We start from the raw sequence: 20,845 nt of genomic DNA on the forward strand, positions 1-20,845 counted from the left end.
TTTTAATGTGTGCCTCAAAGGAGAGAGTTGGGTCGAAGATAATACCCAGATTCTTTACCGTGTCGCCTTGTTTAATTGTTTGGTTGTCAAATGTTAGAGTTGTATTATTAAATAGAGGTCGGTGTCTAGCAGGACCGATAATCAGCATTTCCGTTTTTTTGGCGTTGAGTTGCAAAAAGTTAGCGGACATCCATTGTTTAATTTCATTAAGACACGCCTCCAGCTGACTACAATCCGGCGTGTTGGTCAGCTTTAGGGGCATGTAGAGTTGGGTGTCATCAGCATAACAGTGAAAGCTGATACCGTATTTGCGTATGATGTCACCTAGCGGCAGCATGTAGATGCTGAAGAGTGCAGGGCCAAGGACCGAACCCTGGGGAACTCCACACGTTACCTTAACATAGTCCGAGGTCACACTGTTATGGGAGACACACTGCATCCTATCAGTAAGATAAGAGTTAAACCAAGACAGGGCTAAGTCTGACATACCAATTCGTGTTTTGATACGTTCTAATAAAATATTATGATCGACGGTATCGAAAGCAGCGCTAAGATCGAGGAGCAGCAACATAGATGACGCATCAGAATCCATCGTTAGCAATAGATCATTAGTCATTTTTGCGAGGGCTGTCTCCGTGGAGTGATTTGCCCTGAAACCGGATTGAAAGGTTTCACATAGATTGTTAGACGCTAAGTGTTCATTTAACTGCTCCGCAACAATTTTTTCAAGGATTTTTGAAATAAAGGGAAGGTGAGACACCGGTCGGTAATTTACCATGAGGTCAGGATCGAGGTTAGGTCTTTTAAGAAGAGGATGAATAACCGCTTTTTTGAATGCTAGGGGAACACTGCCCGAGGAGAGTGATAAGTTTATAATATTTAGCACTGATGGACCTAATAATTCAAAGAGCTCCTTGATCAGTTTCCCAGGAAGAGGGTCAAGTAAACATGTTGTCTGTTTTATTCCATTTACACGTTGTAACAATTCCTCTAATGTTATTTCCTCAAAACGAGAGAAACTATTTTGGAGGGCAGTATCCGCCGTATATACAATCGTGTCAGTGTTAATAGAACCCCGTTGTAGCTGGGACGCATTGTCTTTAATGTCCTTTCTAATGACTTCAATTTTCTTACTAAAGAATTGCATAAAGTCATCAGCTGAGTGGGTGGAGCTACTGGAAGGAGTCCCTTGTTGGGTTAGCGATGCTACCGTACTAAACAAAAATCTAGGATCGTTTTTATTACGGTGGATGAGATTTGAGTAATATTTAGCTTTAGCTAAGGTAAGCATGCGTTTATAAGTTATTAAACCATCACTCCATGCTTGATGGTGCACCTCAAGTTTAGTCGTGCGCCATTTGCGTTCCAGCTTTCTACATAATAATTTCTGAGCTCTAGTTTCTTCTGTAAACCACGGGGTGCGCTTTTTTGGAGCCTTTTTTAACTTTAGCGGTGCTATGTTATCAATGGTTTCGCGCAGGGCGTCGTTAAAGTTGTTAGTGAGGTTATCAATAGAGCCCACATACTTTGGGAATGGTGCCATTACCGAGGGCAGTAGGTCAGTAAGAGTTGTCGTTGTGGCTGTATTAATGTTGCGGCTGCTATAGCAGGTATTATTATTATTAGTTTGACGAACATGCGTCTGAACCTCGAATTTTATAAGGTAATGATCGGACAATACTTTAGTATACGGGAGTATCGTAACTTTGGAAACGGTGATGCCCCTGACAAGCACTAGGTCTATCGTATTACCGTTGCGATGCGTGGGTTCATTTATTATTTGTGTGAGACCACAGCTATCAATTACAGTCTGGAGCGCTACGCACGGTGGGTCCGATGGGGTATTCATATGGATATTAAAGTCCCCCATTATGATTATATTATCGGCGTGTGTCACTAGATCAGCAACGAACTCTGTGAATTCATTAATAAAGTCCGAATAGGGCCCTGGGGGGCGGTAGATAACAGCCAGGTGTAGAGGCAGCGGTGTGACAGACCTCATAGTAAGCACCTCAAACGATTTATATTTATTATTTATGTTAGGACTAAGGTTAAAGTTTTCGTTGTATATTAGTGCGACCCCCCCACCCCTTTTGAGCGGACGGGCAATATGCGCATGTGTAAAGTTAGGAGGACATGCCTCATTTAGCGCAAAAAAGTCGTTTGGTTTAAGCCAGGTTTCGCTGAGACCGATGACGTTAAGATTGTTGTCTCTGATAATATCATTAACTAACAACGTTTTAGGAGACAATGATCTTATGTTTAAAAAACCTATATTATAGGTAGTGGGCTGTTTTAGGGAATTTTTGATCAAATTATACGTAGTAGCAATATTAATAATGTTGTGTTTATTATGCCCAGTGCATTTAGTATAGTTACGACCATATCTAGGAATTGATACGACAGGAATTTTCCGATTGTTTGATTGTTGCTTTGATAAACTGCACGCATCATGGTTAGCCACCTCAGTAACGGGGATTTTCCGATTGTTTGTTTGTTGCTTTGATAAACTGCACACATCATGGTTAACCATCTCAGTAACGGGGATTTTCCGATTGTTTGTTTGTTGCTTTGATAAACTGCACGCATCATAGTTAGCCACCTCAGTAAAACACATGTCCAACTCTGAAAAATATAATTCACTTCACTTCACTTCACTTCCCTGTGATGTCATACAGTGCTGCCAATGTAAACAAACAATGCGAATACCAAAGCAAGATATAGCGACATTAGCTCGGATTCAGGCTCGGATTTCAGTGGCTTAAGCGATTCAACAGATTACGCATGTATTGAAACAGATGGTTGGAGTATGAAAGTATTGAAGAAGAAACTGAAGCTATTGAGCGAATAGCTATTGACGCTATTCATAGCCATAACATGGCCGAATAGCTGTGTTAGCATCGCCGGTAAAATGTGCGGACCAAACGATCAGGACTTTTGCATCTTGTGACACTGGAGCAACATAAATCCGTCGATTGGTAAGTGTTTTTTTTGCATTAAATGTGGGTGGAAGGAAACGTAATATAGTTGCAAATGCATCTGCAGGTTATCCATACATCTCTGTGCCATGTCTGCTTTAGCACCGCCGGTAAAAAGCATGTTAGCATCGATTAGCTGGCAGTCAACATCAACAAAACTCACCTTTGTGATTTCTGTGACTTTATCGTTGCAAATGCATCTGCAGGTTATCCATACATCTCTGTGCCATGTCGGCTTTAGCACCGTTGGTAAATAGCATGTTAGCATCGATTAGCTGGCAGTCACGCCGCGACCAAATATGTCTGATTAGCACATAAGTCAACATCAACAAAACTCACCTTTGTGATTTTGTTGACTTTATAGTTGCAAATGCATCTGCAGGTTATCCATACATCTCTGTGCCATGTCGGCTTTAGCACCGTTGGTAAATAGCATGTTAGCATCGATTAGCTGGCAGTCACGCCGCGACCAAATATGTCTGATTAGCACATAAGTCAACATCAACAAAACTCACCTTTGTGATTTTGTTGACTTTATAGTTGCAAATGCATCTGCAGGTTATCCATACATCTCTGTGCCATGTCTGCTTTAGCGTCGCCGGTAAAATGTGGAGACACTCTGGCACTTTCAATGGGGGTCTGGCGGCAGACACTTTCGCATCTTCAGGCCAGTGGTGCAACTTGAATCCCTCCCTGTTAGTGTTGTTACACCCTCCGACAACACACCGACGAGGCATGATGTCTCCAAGGTTCCAAAAAATAGTAAAAAAAAACGGAAAATAACAGAGCTGAGACCCGGTGTTTACAATGTATTGAAAATGAAAATGGAGGCTGTATTACCTCGGAGACGTCACATACTGACGTCATCGCAAAAAGAACGATAAACAGAAAAGCGTTTAATTCGCCAAAATTCACCCATTTAGAGTTTGGAAATCGGTTAAAAAAATATATGGTCTTTTTTCTGCACCATCAAGGTATATATTGACGCTTACATAGGTCTGGTGATAATGTTCCCCTTCAACATTGCAACACATGCCAATTCGGCCGGTTTAGTTTACTAAATTGCAATTTTAAATTTTGCGCAAAGTACCCTGTTGAAAACGTCGCGTATGAAGAGGTCTCGGATTGTAGCGGACATTTCTTTCCAGCCCGATCCCAGCAGGACGCCACAAGCAGCCCAGTATTCCTCGCCGCCGAAGTTTGGTAATCCGATCCATCACTTAGCCAAACATTTCACTGCATGGGCCTTTCTGGATGGCTTCCGTCTTCGCCGGCGCGTCTCCATCTCCTCGAAGTCATTTGCGGAAGAACCGAGTGCTGGCTTCATGGACATGGAGACGTGCCGGCGAAGACGGAAGCCATCCAGGACGATAAAAGATAAAAGTGGGTAAACATAGGAAAAAGAAGATAAATAGTAAGTAAACAAGAAAAAGTAAGTAAAATGACATAAAAGAAAGTAAAAACATTGTTTAAACAAGGTAAAATAAGGTTAAAAGTGGGTAAACAGGTAAAAGGTGGGTAAACATAGGTAAAAGAAGGTAAAACACAGACAAAAGAAGGCAAAATAAGGTAAACAGAGGTACAAAGTGGGTAAATAAGTAAATGGAGGTAAACATAGGTAAAAGAAGGTCAAACATAAATAAAATAAGGTAAACCGAAGTAAAAAGTAGGTAAACATAGGTACAGTAAAAATAGATATCCATTCATCCATTTCCTACCGCTTGTCCCTTTCCGGGTTGCGGGGGGTGCTGAAGTTTATCTCAGCTGCATTCGGGCAGAAGGCAACCTACACCCTGGACAAGTATATTGACTTTAAGACCACTGACCTGGAGGCAGTCTGCTAAGAATACGCCTGTTGCCCCGCCAAGTGCTTGGGCCGATGCCAAGTCTGCGACTGTTATGTGCAACGAAACTTTCCAATTATGGCACCTATAGACTACCTAAATCCGTAGTCTGTAGTACGGATGGAAATTGTGCGGTATTTATAAAAGTACATTTGGTACCCATCCCGAGTCAAGTAGAAAACTGTAGTTTCTTGATTGCTCTTCAATATAATTAATGTCCTATATTTAATTCAAAATGTATATATTTTTCCTCATTTGTGCGCATTTCGGTTAATTATCCTACCCTAACGTGAAGTGATTATTAGTTTTACATTGTTTAAATGGCAATCAAAATATTCCTTGTAATTACCATTTTCTCATTACCTTACAAAAGCAGCTCTTTGACACGACTAAATGTGAACTGAAATGTTATGCTGGGGAAACAGGAGTATTTATTTTGTGAGCCACAGAAACTAGTAAGATACACAAAAAAGTTGTTTCTCTGCACCTGACTGAGCGCCAGAGCGTTTAACGCCAAATACATCAAACGTGCCGACTTGGAGGGCCTTCAAAGTGGGAAGCTTGGGAAAGGATGGGCCACCCTTACTTGACTTTTAACTGTGCCTCATCACAGTTAAACAGAGGTAAAGAGTAGGTAAACAAGTAAAAACAGATAAACTTGGGTAAAAGAAGGTAAAAGATAGATGAAAGAAGGTAAAATAAGGTAAAACGTGAGTAAACAAGTTAAAGGAGGAAAACATTGGTAATACAAGGTAAAACATAGATAAAAGGTGACATTAGGTAAACATAGGTAAAAAGTGGGTAAACAAGTAAAAGCAGGTAAACATAGGTAAAAGCTAAAACATAGATAAAAGAAGGTACAATAAGTTAAACAGAAGTTAAAAAAAAAGTGGGTAAACGAGTAAAACAGGTATCCATGGATAAAACAAGGTAAAACAGATGAAAGAAGGTAAACACAAAGGTAAAATAAGGTACAACATAGATAAAATAAGGCAAAATAAGGTAAACATAGGTTAAAAAAAGTAAGCAAACTAAAAGCAGCTAAACGAAGGTAAACATATATAAAATATGGTAAAATAAGTTGAACAGGTAAAAAGTGGGTCAACAACTAAAAGCAGGTAAGCATAGGTAAACGGAGGTAAAACACAGCTGAAAGAAGGTACAATGACGTAAACAGAAGTAAAAAGTGGGTAAACAAGAACAAGGAGGTAAACATAGTTAAAATAAGATAAAACATAGATAAAAGAAGGTAAACAGAGGTAAAAAGTCAGTAGACAAGTAAAATCAGGTAAATATAGGTAAAAGGAGGTAACAATAGATTAAAAAAGAGGTAAAGTAATGTAAAAAGTGGGTAAGCAGAGGTGAAAAGTGGGTAAACAAGTAAAAGGAGGAAAACATAGGTAAAATAAGGTAAAACATAGATACATTAGGGTAAAGAGAGGTAAAAAGTGGGTAAACAAGTTAAAGGAGGTAAACAGGCAAAATAAGGTAAAAATAGATAAAAGAAGGTAAAATAAGTTAACATAGGTATACAATTTAAAGGAGGTAAACATAAAGGTAAAAATGTATCAAAGAAAGTAAAATAAGGTAAACATAGGTAAAATGTGGGTAAACAAGTACAAGCAGGTACATTTTTTAAAAGAAAGTAAAACAGATAAAATAAGGTAAAAAGTGGGTAAACAAGTTCAAGGAGGTAAACAGGTAAAATAAGGTAAAACATAGATAAAATAAGGTAAACAGAGGTAAAAAGTGGGTAAACAAGTTAGAGGTAAACATGGGTAAAACGAGGTAAATATAATGAAAGAAGGCAAAATGAGGTAAACAGAGTAACAAAAGTGGGGAAACAAGTATAAGGTAAACAAAGGTAAAATAAGGTACAGCATACAAGTATAAGGTAAACAAAGGTAAAATAAGGTACAGCATACATAAAATAAGGTAAACAGAGGTAAAAAGCGGGTAAACAAGTAAAAGGTCAACATAGATAAAAGAAGGTAAATAAGGTAAAAAATTGGTAAACAAGTACAAGCAGGTAACATTTTTAAAAGAAAGTAAAACAGATAAAATAAGGTAAACAGTGGTAAAAGTGGGTAAACAAGTACAAGGAGGTAAGCATAGGTAAAATAAGGTAAAACATAGGTAAAAAAGGGTAAAAAAAGGTAAACAGGGGTAAAAAAAGTGGGTAAACATGGGTAAAACAAGGTAAATCAAATGAAAGAAGGCAAAATGAGGTAAACAGAGTAACAAAAGTGAGTAAACAAGTATAAGGTAAACAAAGGTAAAGTAAGGTACAGCATACAAGTATAAGGTAAACAAAGGTAAAATAAGGTACAGCATACGTAAAATAAAATAAGGTAAACAGAGGTAAAAAGCGGGTAAACAAGTAAAAGGTCAACATAGATAAAAGAAGGTAAACAAGTAAAAGGTCAACATAGATAAAAGAACGTAAATAAGGTAAAAAATTATTAAACAAGTACAAGCAGTTAACATTTTTTAAAAGAAAGTAAAACAGATAAAATAAGGTAAACAGTGGTAAAAGTGGGTAAACAAGTACAAGGAGGTAAACATAGGTAAAATAAGGTAAAACATAGGTAAAAAAGGTAAAATAAGGTAAACAGGGGTAAAAAAGTGGGTAAACAAGTTAGAGGTAAACATGGGTAAAACAAGGTAAATCAAATGAAAGAAGGCAAAATGAGGGAAACAGAGTAACAAAAGTGGGTAAACAAGTATAAGGTAAACAAAGGTAAAGTAAGGTACAGCATACAAGTATAAGGTAAACAAAGGTAAAATAAGGTACAGCATACATAAAATAAAACAAGCTAAACAGAGGTAAAAAGTGGGTAAACAAGTAAAAGGTCAACATAGATAAAAGAAGGTAAAAAATGGGGTAAACAAGTAAAATGAGGTAAACAGCTTAAAAGAAGGTAAAACAGATAAAAGAAGGTAAACAGGTAAACAGTGGGTAATAAAGTTAAAGAAGGTAAATATAGGTAAAAGACGGTGAAATATAGATACAATAAGGTAAACAGATGTGAAAAATAGGTAAACAAGTAAAATAAGGTAAATATAAGTAAAAGAAGGTGAAACAGATAATATAAAGTAAACATAGATAAAAAAAAGTGGGTAAACAAGTAAGATAAGGTAAATTAAGGTAAAATAAGATACAACATATATAAAATAAGGTAAACAGAGGTAAAAAGTGGCTTAACACGTAAAAGCAGGTGAACATGGATAAAAGAAGGTAAAATAAGGTAAAAAGTGGGTAAACACGTGAAAGGAGGTGAACATAGGTAAAAGAAGGTAAAACAGATAAAAGCAGGTAAAATAAGGTAAACGGGTAAAAAGTGGGTAAACAAGTAAAAGAAGGTAAATAAAGGTAAAATAAGGTGAATTATAGAATAAATAAGGTAAACAGAGGTAAAAAAGTGGGTAAACAAGTAAAAGGAGGTAGATATAGGTAAAAGAAGGTGAAACATAGATACAATAAGGTAAACAGAGGTGAAAAATGGGGTAAACAAGTAAAAGAACATAAAAATAGGTAAAAGAAGGTGAAACAGATACAATAAGGTAAACAGAGGTGAAAAATGGGTAAACAAGTAAAAGAAGGTAAATATAGGTAAAAGAAGGTGAAAAATAGATAAAATAAGGTAAACCTATGTAAAAATGTGGGTAAACATGTAAAAGAAGGTGAAACATAAATAAAATAAGGTAAACAGAGGTAAAAAAAGTGGATAAACAAGTAAAAGGAGGTACATAGAGGTAAAAGGTGAAACATTGATACAATAAGGTAAACAGAGGTGAAAAATGGGGTAAACAAGTAAAAGAAGGTAAATATAGGTAAAAGAAGGTGAAAAATAGATAAAATAAGGTAAACCTATGTAAAAAAGTGGGTAAACATGTAAAAGAAGGTGAAACATAAATAAAATAAGGTAAACAGAGGTAAAAAAAAGTGGATAAACAAGTAAAACGAGGTACATAGAGGTAAAAGGTGAAACATTGATACAATAAGGTAAACAGAGGTGAAAAACGGGGTAAACAAGTAAAATAAGGTAAATATAGGTAAAAGAAGGTGAAAAATAGATAAAATAAGGTAAACCTATGTAAAAAAGTGGGTAAACATGTAAAAGAAGGTGAAACATAAATAAAATAAGGTAAACAGAGGTAAAAAAAGCGGATAAACAAGTAAAAGGAGGTACATAGAGGTAAAAGGTGAAACATCGATACAATAAGGTAAACAGAGGTGAAAAACGGGGTAAACAAGTAAAAGCAGGTAAAAATAGGTCAAAGAAGGTGAAACAGATACAATAAGGTAAACAGAGGTAAAAAATGGGTAAACAAGTAAAAGAAGGTAAATATAGGTAAAAGAAGGTGAAACAGATGAAATAAGGTAAACATAGGTCAAAAAGTGGGTAAACACGTAAAAGAAGGTAAATATAGGTAAAAGAAGGTGAAACATAAATAAAATAAGGTAAACAGAGGTAAAAAAGTGGATAAACAAGTAAAAGGAGGTACATAGAGGTAAAATAAGGTGAAACATCAATACAATAAGGTAAACAGAGGTGAAAAACGGGTAAACAAGTAAAAGAAGGTAAAAATAGGTCAAAGAAGGTGAAACAGATACAATAAGGTAAACAGAGATGAAAAATGGGTAAACAAGTAAAAGAAGGTACATATAGGTAAAAGAAGGTGAAACAGATGAAATAAGGTAAACATAGGTCAAAAAGTGGGTAAACATGTAAAAGAAGGTGAATATAGGTAAAAGAAGGTGAAACATAAATAAAATAAGGTAAACGGAGGTAAAAAGTATGGTGCACATATAATACTGACTGTACAAATGCTCTTTAGGAAGGAAGGAGGACAAGTCAATGGCCATAAGTCCATGTAATGTATGGACATGTCCACACACAGTGGGGCAAAAAAGTATTTAGTCAGCCACCGATTGTGCAAGTTCTCCCACTTAAAATGATGACAGAGGTCTGTAATTTTCGTCATAGGTACACTTCAACTGTGAGAGAGAATGTGACAAAAAAATCCGCAAATTCATATTGTAGAAATTCTAAAGAATTCATTTGTAAATTATGGTGGAAAATAAGTATTTGGTCAACCATTCAAAGCTCTCACTGACGGAAGGAGGTTTCGGCTCAAAATCTCACGATACATGGCCCCATTCATTCTTTCCTTAACACGGATCAATCGTCCTGTCCCCTTAGCAGAAAAACAGCCCCAAAGCATGATGTTTCCACCCCCATGCTTCACAGTAGGTATGGTGTTCTTGGGATGCAACTCAGTATTCTTCTTCCTCCAAACCCGACGAGTTGAGTTTATACCAAAAAGTTCTATTTTGGTTTCATCTGACCACATGACATTCTCCCAATCCTCTGCTGTATCATCCATGTATCCATTTTGGTATAAACTCAACTCGTCGTGTTTGGAGGAAGAAGAATACTGAGTTGCATCCCAAGAACACCATACCTACTGTGAAGCATGGGGGTGGAAACATCATGTTGTAGGGCTGTTTTTCTGTTAAGGGGACAGGACGATTGATCCGTGTTAAGGAAAGAATGAATGGGGCCATGTATCGTGAGATTTTGAGCCAAAACCTCCTTCCATCAGTGAGAGCTTTGAATGGTTGACCAAATACTTATTTTCCACCATAATTTACAAATGAATTCTTTAGAATTTCTACAATATGAATTTGCGGATTTTTTTGTCACATTCTCTCTCACAGTTAAAGTGTACCTATGACGAAAATTACAGACCTCTGTCATCATTTTAAGTGGGAGAACTTGCACAATCGGTGGCTGACTAAATACTTTTTTGCCCCACTGTGTGTGGACATGTCCATACATTACATGGATGAATGGGGCCATGTATCGTGAGATTTTGAGCCAAAACCTCCTTCCATCAGTGAGAGCTTGGAATGGTTGACCAAATACTTATTTTCCACCATAATTTACAAATAAATTCTTTAAAATTCCTATAATGTGAATTTCTGGATTTTCTTTTCACATTCTGTCTCTCACAGTTGAAGTGTACCTATGATGAAAATTACAGACCTCTGTCATCATTTTAAGCGGGAGAACTTGCACAATCGGTGGCTGACTAAATACTTTTTTGCCCCACTATAAGTCCATGTAATGCATGGACATGTCCACAAACACTCCTCCATACAGGAATCTCAACGTGTCATGTGAACAAAAAAGCTGGAAGAAAGCAGCAGTCAAGTGTAAAGTGTAAATGCACATTTTGGCATTGCCGCCTCCACTTTGTCCAGCCAACACGCGTGGCAGATAACCAGCATTTGTCTACCAGGCCACTTTTATTCTAAGAACCCATTTGGCTGATGACTTGTGAAAGTTTGCCGTGGCGCCGAGACAAATTGTTTCGCCGCTTTGCAAATTGCCCGGACGTAAAAAAAAAAAAGAAGCGATCCCCGACCGAGCTTCTCAGCCCCGCACGACGCAAGACCGTCGTAGTGCCAGGCGGCTCCCAGGTGGGCATGTTTAAAATGTGTTTAACTGTTCCTTGAGGGTGTTGCTGTAAATAAGTATTCAGGGAAGTTTGCTTCAGCTGTTACTGTATTTTTTTTAACCCGTTTGTCACTCCTAATTCCTTCTCCTGCAGGTACTTTGGGAGCCGCAGGCAATGGGACAGTCGCGGGGCGTCCAACCTGGAGGAGCTGCACCAGCGACTTAGCCAGATCATGATCCGTCGCCTTAAGGCTGAGGTGCTAAGTCAGCTTCCCCCCAAAATCCGCCAGCGCATCCCCTTCGACCTTCCAAAAGAGGCTGCAAAGGTAAATTCACGCTCGATTTTTCTAAAACTTTGAGGGTGTTGATTGGTGCACCTTGTGGAGCTGTCCACCAAGATGATGGATTAAAGGGGAACATTATCACCAGACCTATGTAAGCGTCAATATATACCTTGATGTTGCAGAAAAAAGACCATATATTTTTTTAACCGATTTCCGAACTCTAAATGGGTGAATTTTGGCTAATTAAACTATCCATCCATTCATCCATCTTCTTCCGCTTATCCGAGGTCAGGTCGCGGGGGCAACAGCCTAAGCAGGGAAGCCCAGACTTCCCTCTCCCCAGCCACTTCGTCTAGCTCTTCCCGGGGCATCCCGAGGCGTTCCCAGGCCAGCCGGGAGACATAGTCTTCCCAACTTGTCCTAGGTCTTCCCCGTGGCCTCCTACCGGTTGGACGTGCCCTAAACACCTCCCTAGGGAGGCGTTCGGGTGGCATCCTGACCAAATGCCCGAACCACCTCATCTGGCTCCTCTCGATGTGAAGGAGCAGCGGCTTTACTTTGAGTTCCTCCCGGATGGCAGAGCTTCTCACCCTATCTCTAAGGGAGAGACCCGCCACACGGCGGAGGAAACTCATTTCGGCCGCTTGTACCCGTGATCTTATCCTTTCGGTCATGACCCAAAGCTCATGACCATAGGTGAGGATGGGAACGTAGATCGACCGGTAAATTGAGAGCTTTGCCTTCCGGCTCAGCTCCTTCTTCACCATAACGGATCGGTACAACGTCCGCATTACTGAAGACGCCGCACCGATCCGCCTGTCGATCTCACGATCCACTCTTCCCCCACTCGTGAACAAGACTCCTAGGTACTTGAACTCCTCCACTTGGGGCAGGGTCTCCCCCCCCCAACCCGGAGTTGGCATTCCACCCTTTCCCGGGCAAATTAAACTAGGGGTGGGCAATATCGCAATTTTGGGTATCGATTCCGATCCGATCCGATCCGATACCGGCCAGTATCGCCGATGGGGGGAGGGGGGGTGGGTGGGGGGGTTACTTTGGGGTATCGATACTTTTGAAAAACAAATTTGTACTTTTGCCTTTATTAATTGATTATGATAATAATACAACACAGGACAACGATTTAAGTCAAAAAATTAAATATTTATCACAAAAGTAATATCAATAGCAATAAAGTAATGCAAATAAGGTGCAAACAACTACCGAACCTGGCTTGTCGCCTCAAAACACACAAACTCTTAAGGTAAATAACAAAACTCTAGTTATTGAACAAAGTTGTAAACATGAACACAAAACAAAAGAACTGAGAAATTCAAATAAAAAAGTAAAAATATTAATTACAATAAAGTAAATAGTGCAAATGAGGTAAAAACAAATACTGAACTTTGCTAGTCGCCCCACAACACACAAGAACTTAAGTAAAAAAGAAAACACTAGTTAATAAACAGTTGTAAAAATGAACACAAACAAAGGAACTGAGAAATTCAAATAAAAAAGTAATAATATCAATTACAATAAAGTAAAAAGTGCAAATAAGGTGAAAACAAATACTGAACTTGGCTAGTCGCCCCACAACACACAAGAACTTCAGTAAAAAAGAAAACACTAGTTAAACAGTTGTAAAAATGAACACAAAACAAAAGAACTGAGAAATTCTTATCGTTATTTTAGTGCAGTGAGTGAAGTGAATTATATTTATATAGCGCTTTTCTCCAGTGACTCAAAGCGCTTTACATAGTGAAACCCAATATCTACGTCACATTTAAACCAGTGTGGGTTGGCACTGGGAACAGGTGGGTAAAGTGTCTTGCCCAAGGACACAACGGCAGTGACTAGGATGGCGGAAGCGGGAATCGAACCTGCAACCCTCAAGTTGCTGGCACGGCCACTCTACCAACCGAGCTATACCGAGACATTAAGTCGCACTGGAAACGTACGCGTCTGTGTGTGTGTGCGTGTCCGAATGAACCTCGGAGCGAATTATACTGATGTGTGTGCGCAAACGCACCAAGCGTCATGTTAATTGTATTTATTTTATTTTACTGTGGGTTGAAGATGAATTTTTAAAGTGTTTTTAAATCTCGTTCGCGACCCATCACTAGGGAGGAGGGTGGAGTGGTGAGGAGCGCTGCGCTCACATTTTTTTTTAAATCGGAGTGATTCGCTTAATTTGGTGAAGTATCGATACCATCACGACAGTATCGATACGATACCGATACTCACCAAGTATCGATACTTGGTATCGATAAGCCCAGCCCTAAATTAAACGCCTTTCTATTTATCGCTTTCGGAGCAATTACGTCAGATCGTGACGTCACCTAGGTAGTCAACGCCATTTTCTCCACCACATTACACGCAGCAAGTCAAATCAGCTCTATTATTTTCAGTTTTTTCGACTGTTTTCCGGTAGCTTGAAAACATTATGCCTCGTCGGTGTGTTGTCGGAGGGTGAAACAACAAAATCAGGGACGGATTCAAGTGGATTTACGTAGAATGTGCATCGATTAGCACGGCATGTTAATCGGTTCTAACATGCTATTTAGGCTAGCTGTATGCACATTTGCATCCAGCCTTTCCCTTTGCCCACATTTAATGCCAAACAAACACATACCAATCGACGGATTTAAGTTGCTCCAGTGTCAAGAGATGCAAAAGTCCCTCTTTTGGTCTGCCCATTTTACCGGCAATGCTACAACAGACATGGCACAAAGATCGAATGGATACCCTTCGACACTCAAAGCAGATGCATTTCCAACGATAAAGTCAAAGAAATCACAAAGGTGAGTTTTGTTGATATTATTGACTTATGTGCTAACCAGACATATTTGGTCGCGGCATGACTGCCAGCTAATCGATGCTAACATGCTATTTAGGCTAGCTGTATGTACATTTGTAGTTGTATTTGCATCCAACGTTTCCTTCCACCCACATTTAATGCCAAACAAATACTTACCAATCGACAGATTTAAGTTGCTCCAGTGTCACAAGATGCGAAACTTCCGATCGTCTGGTCCGCACATTTTACCGGCGATGCTGAGGCAGACATAGCCGAATAGCGTCAATAGCTATTCGCTCAATAGCTTCGGTTTCTTCTTCAATTTCGTTTTCGCTATCTGCCTCCACACTCCAACCATCCGTTTCAATACATGCATAATCTGTTGAATCGCTTAAGCCGCTGAAATCCGAGTCTGAATCTGAGCTAATGTCGCTATATCTTGCTGTGGTATCCACCATGTTGTTTGTATTGGAATCACTGGATGACGTCACAGGAAAATGGATAGTGGCTCCGCAGATAGCGAAAATAAGGCACTTTAAAGCCTTTTTTCGGGATTTTCCGGGACGGGTAACATTTTGAAAAAAAATTCGAAAAATAAAATAAGCCACTGGGAACTGATTTTTGTTGGTTTTAACCCTTTTGAAATTGTGATAATGTTCCCCTTTAAACATGAACATGAGAACTTTAATTTGGTTTGTGTGGTGCACCGTTCGACAAATCGGAAATACAAACCCCGTTTCCATATGAGTTGGGCAAGTGTGTTAGATGTAAATATAAACAGAATACAATGATTTGCAAATCATTTTCAACCCATATTCAGTTGAATATGCTACAAAGACAACATATTTGATGTTCAAACTCATAAACTTTGCAAATAATAATTAACTTAGAATTTCATGGCTGCAACACGTGCCAAAGTAGTTGGGAAAGGGCATGTTCACCACTGTGTTACATCACCTTTTCTTTTAACAACACTCAATAAACGTTTGGGAACTGAGGAAACTAATTGTTGAAGCTTTGAATGTGGAATTCTTTCCCATTCTTGTTTTATGTAGAGATTCAGTCGTTCAACAGCTGTCTTTTGAACTTTGCGTCGATAACAGTCTGGATTTGTTCGTTTCCCCTTTGGTCCAGATGACACGATGTCAAATATTTCCAAAAGCAATTTGAAAGGTGGACTCGTCAGACCATAGGACACTTTTCCACTTAGCATCAGTCCATCTTAGATGATCTCGGGCCCAGAGAAGCCGGCAGCGTTTCTGGATGTTGTTGATAAATGGCCTCCGCTTTGCATAGTAGAGCTTTAACGGCGTGGCGAAATTGGTAGAGTGGCTGTGCCAGCAATCTGAGGGTTACTGGTTCAATCCCCACCTTCTACCATCCTTGTCAAGTCCATTGTGTCCTTGGTCAAGACACTTCACCCTTGCTCCTGATGGGTCCTGGTGAGCGCCTTGCATGGCAGCTCTCACCATCAGTGTGTGATTGTGGAAATACTGTCAAAGCGCTTTGGGCTCCTTAAAAATGGGTAGAAAAGCGCTACAAGTACAAACCTAGTTTCCATATGAGTTGGGAAATTGTGTTAGATGTAAATATAAACGGAATACAAGGATTTGCAAATCATTTTCAACCCATATTCAGTTGAATATGCTACAAAGACAACATATTTGATGTTCAAACTGATAAACATTTTTTTTCGCAAATAATCATTAACTTTAGAATTTGATGCCAGCAACATGTGACAAAGAAGTTGGGAAAGGTGGCAATAAATACTGATAAAGTTGAGGAATGCTCATCAAACACTTATTTGGAACATCCCACAGGTGTGCAGGCTAATTGGGAACAGGTGGGTGCCATGATTGGGTATAAAAGCAGCTTCCATGAAATGCTCAGTAATTCACAAACAAGGATGGGGCGAGGGTCACCAATTTGTAAGCAAATTGTCGAACAGTTTTAGAACAACATTTCTCAACGAGCTATTGCAAGGAATTTAGGGATTTTCCCATCTACGGTCCGTAAAAGTCATCACAAGGTTCAGAGAATCTGGAGAAATCACTGCACGTAAGCGATGATATTACGGACCGTTGATCCCTGCATCAAAAACAGACATCAGTGTGTAAAGGATATCACCACATGGGCAAATGAGTTTACTCTGCCGGGTGGGGGGCTCTTCCTTAGAGATAGGGTGAGAAGCTCCGTCATCCGGGAGGAACTCAAAGTAAAGCCGCTGCTCCTCCACATCAAGAGGAGCCAGATGAGGTGGTTCAGGCATCTGATCAGGATGCCGCCCTAATACCTCCCTGGGGAGGTTTTTCGTGCACGTCCGACCGGTAGGAAGCCACGGGGAAGAACCAGGACACGTTGGGAAGACTATGTCTCCCGGCTGGCCTGGGAACGCCCTGGGAAGAGCTGAATGAAGTGGCTGGGGGGAGGAGAGTCTGGGCTTCCCTGCTTAGGCTGCTGCCCCCTCGACCCAACCTTCGGATAAGCGGAAAAAGATGGATGGATGGACATTTCACGACTGGATTTGTTGCACAGGTGGCATCCTATGACAGTTCCACACTGGAAATCACTGAGAGCAACCGAGTCTTTCACAAATGTTTGTAGAAACAGTCTCCATGCCCAAGTGCTTGATTTTATACAGGAGAAGTGATTAGAACACTTGATTCTCATCATTTGGATGGGTGGCCAAATACTTTTGCCAATACAGTGTATGTAACGGTGCGCTCTATAGTCCAGAAAATACGCTCATTTGTTTGATCGGTGTCCTTATCGGCCGTTCTCACTCATAAATGATCGGTATTAGAACTTGTCCTTAAATCCCTCATACTAATAATTCAAGAGTTTCAGTTTTGAAGTGTGTCCATATAGTTTTTGCATTCCCAGCGGAGGCCACAAGCCCCAACAACCTACCTGGATTTTTTTTTTTTTTCTTATCATTTCAGCCGCAGCAGAAGTGGGGGGGGGACGCACTGAATGAGCTATTTCAGATCTAATTATGCACCCAGCCACATTTCTTGGAGTGACACAACAATAAGAAAGATGGCCAGAAAAATGACGATGCCGCATTTTTACCCCAATCCCACCCCCCGAAAGCTTTATTTTCTGGCTAACTATGGTCAATGCTTCTCCACAGAGATGCCAATTAGGTACATGCAGAACTTTTCCGAAATGCTCTTCTTGTGTTTTGTAGCTTTTCTTGAACAAGACCTTTATCGGAAGTCAGCTGAAACAGGTCATTTATCTCAGGGGGGTGGGGGGGGTAGTGGCATCTGCTTGTTTATTAAATGAATCTTAGAGTCTTTATTACCACACAAAACTTGTGGTGAGATTGCCTTCCTACAAACCCCGTTTCCATATGAGTTGGGAAATTGTATTGGATGTAAATATAAACGGAATACAATGATTTGCAAATCCTTTTCAACCCATATTTAATTGAATGCACTACAAAGACAAGAAATAATTAACTTAGAATTTCATGGCTGCAACACATGCCAAAGTAGTTGGGAAAGGGCATGTTCACCTTTTCTTTTAACAACACTCAATAAACGTTTGGGAACTGAGGAAACTAATTGTCGAAGCTTTGAAAGTGGAATTCTTTCTCATTCTTGTTTTATGTGGAGCTTCAGTTGTTCAACAGTCCGGGGTCTCCGCTGTCGTATTTTACGCTTCATAATGCGCCTCACATTTTCGATGGGAGACAGGTCTGGACTTCAGGCGGGCCAGGAAAGTACCCGCACTCCATTTTTAAGAAGCCACGCTGTTGAACCACCTGCTGAATGTGGCTCGGTATTGTCTTGCTGAAATAAGCAGGGGCGTCCATGAAAAAGACGCCGCTTGGATAGCAGCATATGTTGTTCCAAAACCTTTATGTACCTTTCAGCATTAATGGTGCCTTCACAGATGTGTAAGTTACTTACCCATGCCTTGGGCACTAATGCACCCCCATACCATCACAGATGCTGGCTTTTGAACTTTGTGTCGATAACAGTCTGGATGGTTCGCTTCCCCTTTGGTCCGGATGACACGATGTCGAATATTTTCAAAAACAATTTTAAATGTGGACTCGTCAGACCACAGAACACTTTTCCACTTTGCATCAGTCCATCTTAGATGATTTCAGGCCCAGAGAAGCCGGCGGCGTTTCTGGATGTTGTTGATAAATGGCTTTCGCTTTGCATAGTAGAGCTTTAACTTGCACTTACAGATGTAGCGACAAACTGTATTTAGTGACAGTGGTTTTCTGAAGTGTTCCTGAGCCAATGTGGTGATATCCTTTAGAGATTGATGTCGGTTTTTGATACAGTGCCGGCCTGAGCGATCGAAGGTCACGGTTATTCAATGTTGGTTTCCGGCCTTACCGCTTACGTGGAGTGATTTCTCCAGATTCTCTGAACCTTTTTGGTAATATTATGGACCGTAGATGTTAAAATCCTTAAATTTCTTGCAATTGCACTTTGAGAAACGTTGTTCTTAAACTGTTTGACTATTTGCTCACGCAGTTGTGGACAAAGGGGTGTACCACGCCCCATCCTTTCTTGTGAATGACTGAGCATTTTTTAGGAAGCTGTTTTTATACCGAATCATGGCACCCACATGTTCCCAATTAGCCTGCACACCTGTGGGATGTTCCAAATAAGTGTTTGATGAGCATTCCTCCACTTTATCAGTTTTTATTGCCACCTTTCCCAACTTCTTTGTCACGTGTTGCTTGCATCAAATATAAAGCTAATTATTTGCAAACAAAAAAAAGTTTACCAGTTTGAACATCAAATATGTTGTCTTTGTAGCATATTCAACTGAATATGGGTTGAAAAGGATTTGCAAATCATTGTATTCCGTTTATATTTACATCTAACACAATTTCCCAACTCATATGGAAACGGGGTTTGTACAACAAACTATGTGTTGTATATTTTGTATGTGCTCGTTCTATTTTTAAACAAAGAAAATGTAAGTTATTATGCCATAATTTTAACAGTCCGGCCAACTTGGGAATAGATTTTCCTCCATGTGTGAGTTTGGCATTCCTGCAAAATAACAATTAAAGATGCATAAATAAAAGATTTATTATGATCGAATCGTAGCCCCTGAAACATATTTGAACCATGAAGAGCCCCCGCAAAAAAAAACCATGACGTGTTGTGTACGCCAGGACCACTCACTTGTTGGGCCGCAATCCTCCTATCTCATTTTACTCCCTAATGATGGCTTTTATCTTCCACTGCCAGACACTTTTTATGCCCCGCCTGCCCTTTACGTTTTTAGCCCTGGCCTTTTTTCTTTTTTTTTTGTCCGCGCTAGTCAAGCGGATATTATCGTGGGCCGAGTGTATAGCCCAGGGGTCCACAAACTAAGGCCCGTGGGCCGGATACGGCCCACTAGCTTCCAAAATCCAGCCCATGGGGTGTGGCAAGTTAAAAAAAAACAACACTATATACAGTGGGGCAAAAAAGTATTTAGTCAGCAAGTTCTCCCACTTAAAATGATGACAGAGGTCTGTAATTTTCATCATAGTTACACTTCAAATGTGAGGGACAGAATGTGAAAAAAAAATCCAGGAATTCACATTGTAGGAATTTTAAATAATTTATTTGTAAATTATGGTGGAAATAAGGTATTTGGTCACTTCAAACCAGGAAGATCTCTGGCTCTCACAGACCTGTAACTTCCTCTTTAAGAAGCTCTTCTGTCCTCCACTCGTTATTTGTATTAATGGCACTTGTTTGAACTCGTTATTTGTATAAAAGACACCTGTCCACAGCCTCACACAGTCAGACTTCAAACTCCACTATGGCCAAGACCAAAGAGCTGTTGAAGAGTGAATCTACAATAGGCAAGCAGCTTGGTGTGAAAAAAATCAACTGTGGGAGCAATTATCAGAAAATGGAAGACATACAAGACATACAAGATCCGGGGCTCCACGCAAGATCTCATCCCGTGGGGTCAAAATGATCATGAGAACGGTGAGCAAAAATCCCGGAACCCCACGGGGGGACCTGGTGAATGACTTGCAGAGAGCTGGGACCAAAGTAGCAAAGGTTACCATCAGTTACAAACTACGCAGACAGGGTATCAAATCCTGCAGTGCCAGACGTGTCCCCCTGCTTAAGCCAGTGCATGTCCAGGCCTTAATGAAGTTTGCCAGAGAGCACATGGGAGAATGTCATGTGGTCAGATGAAACCAAAACAGAACTTTTTGGTATAAACTCAACTCGTCGTGTTTGGAGGAAGAAGATTACTGAGTTGCATCCCAAGAACACCATACCTACTGTGAAGCATGGGGGTGGAAACATCATACTTTGGGGCTGTTTTTCTGCTAAGGGGGCAGGACGATTGATCCGTGTTAATGAAAGAATGAATATATCGTGAGATTTTTTTCCAAAACCTCTTTCCATCAGTGAGAGCTTTCAATGGTTGACCAAATACTTATTTTCCACCATAATTTACAAATAAATTATTTAAAATTCTTACCATGTGA

At 39.8% G+C, this 20,845-nt stretch overlaps 1 protein-coding gene across 2 annotated transcripts in view; it reads left to right on the forward strand.

The window, feature by feature from the left end:
- The window catches only part of zranb3 (zinc finger, RAN-binding domain containing 3), a 334,364-nt gene that overhangs the window by 72,577 nt on the left and 240,942 nt on the right, over positions 1-20,845 (forward strand). For both annotated transcript variants that reach the window (XM_061889175.1, XM_061889174.1), the window contains one exon: positions 11,444-11,615. In XM_061889175.1, coding sequence (XP_061745159.1) covers positions 11,444-11,615 — 172 coding nt within the window. The remainder of the gene's footprint in view (positions 1-11,443; positions 11,616-20,845) is intronic.

The sequence above is a fragment of the Nerophis ophidion genome, linkage group LG27 (genome assembly GCF_033978795.1).
Source record: "Nerophis ophidion isolate RoL-2023_Sa linkage group LG27, RoL_Noph_v1.0, whole genome shotgun sequence".
Classification (NCBI taxonomy): Eukaryota; Metazoa; Chordata; class Actinopteri; order Syngnathiformes; family Syngnathidae; genus Nerophis; species Nerophis ophidion.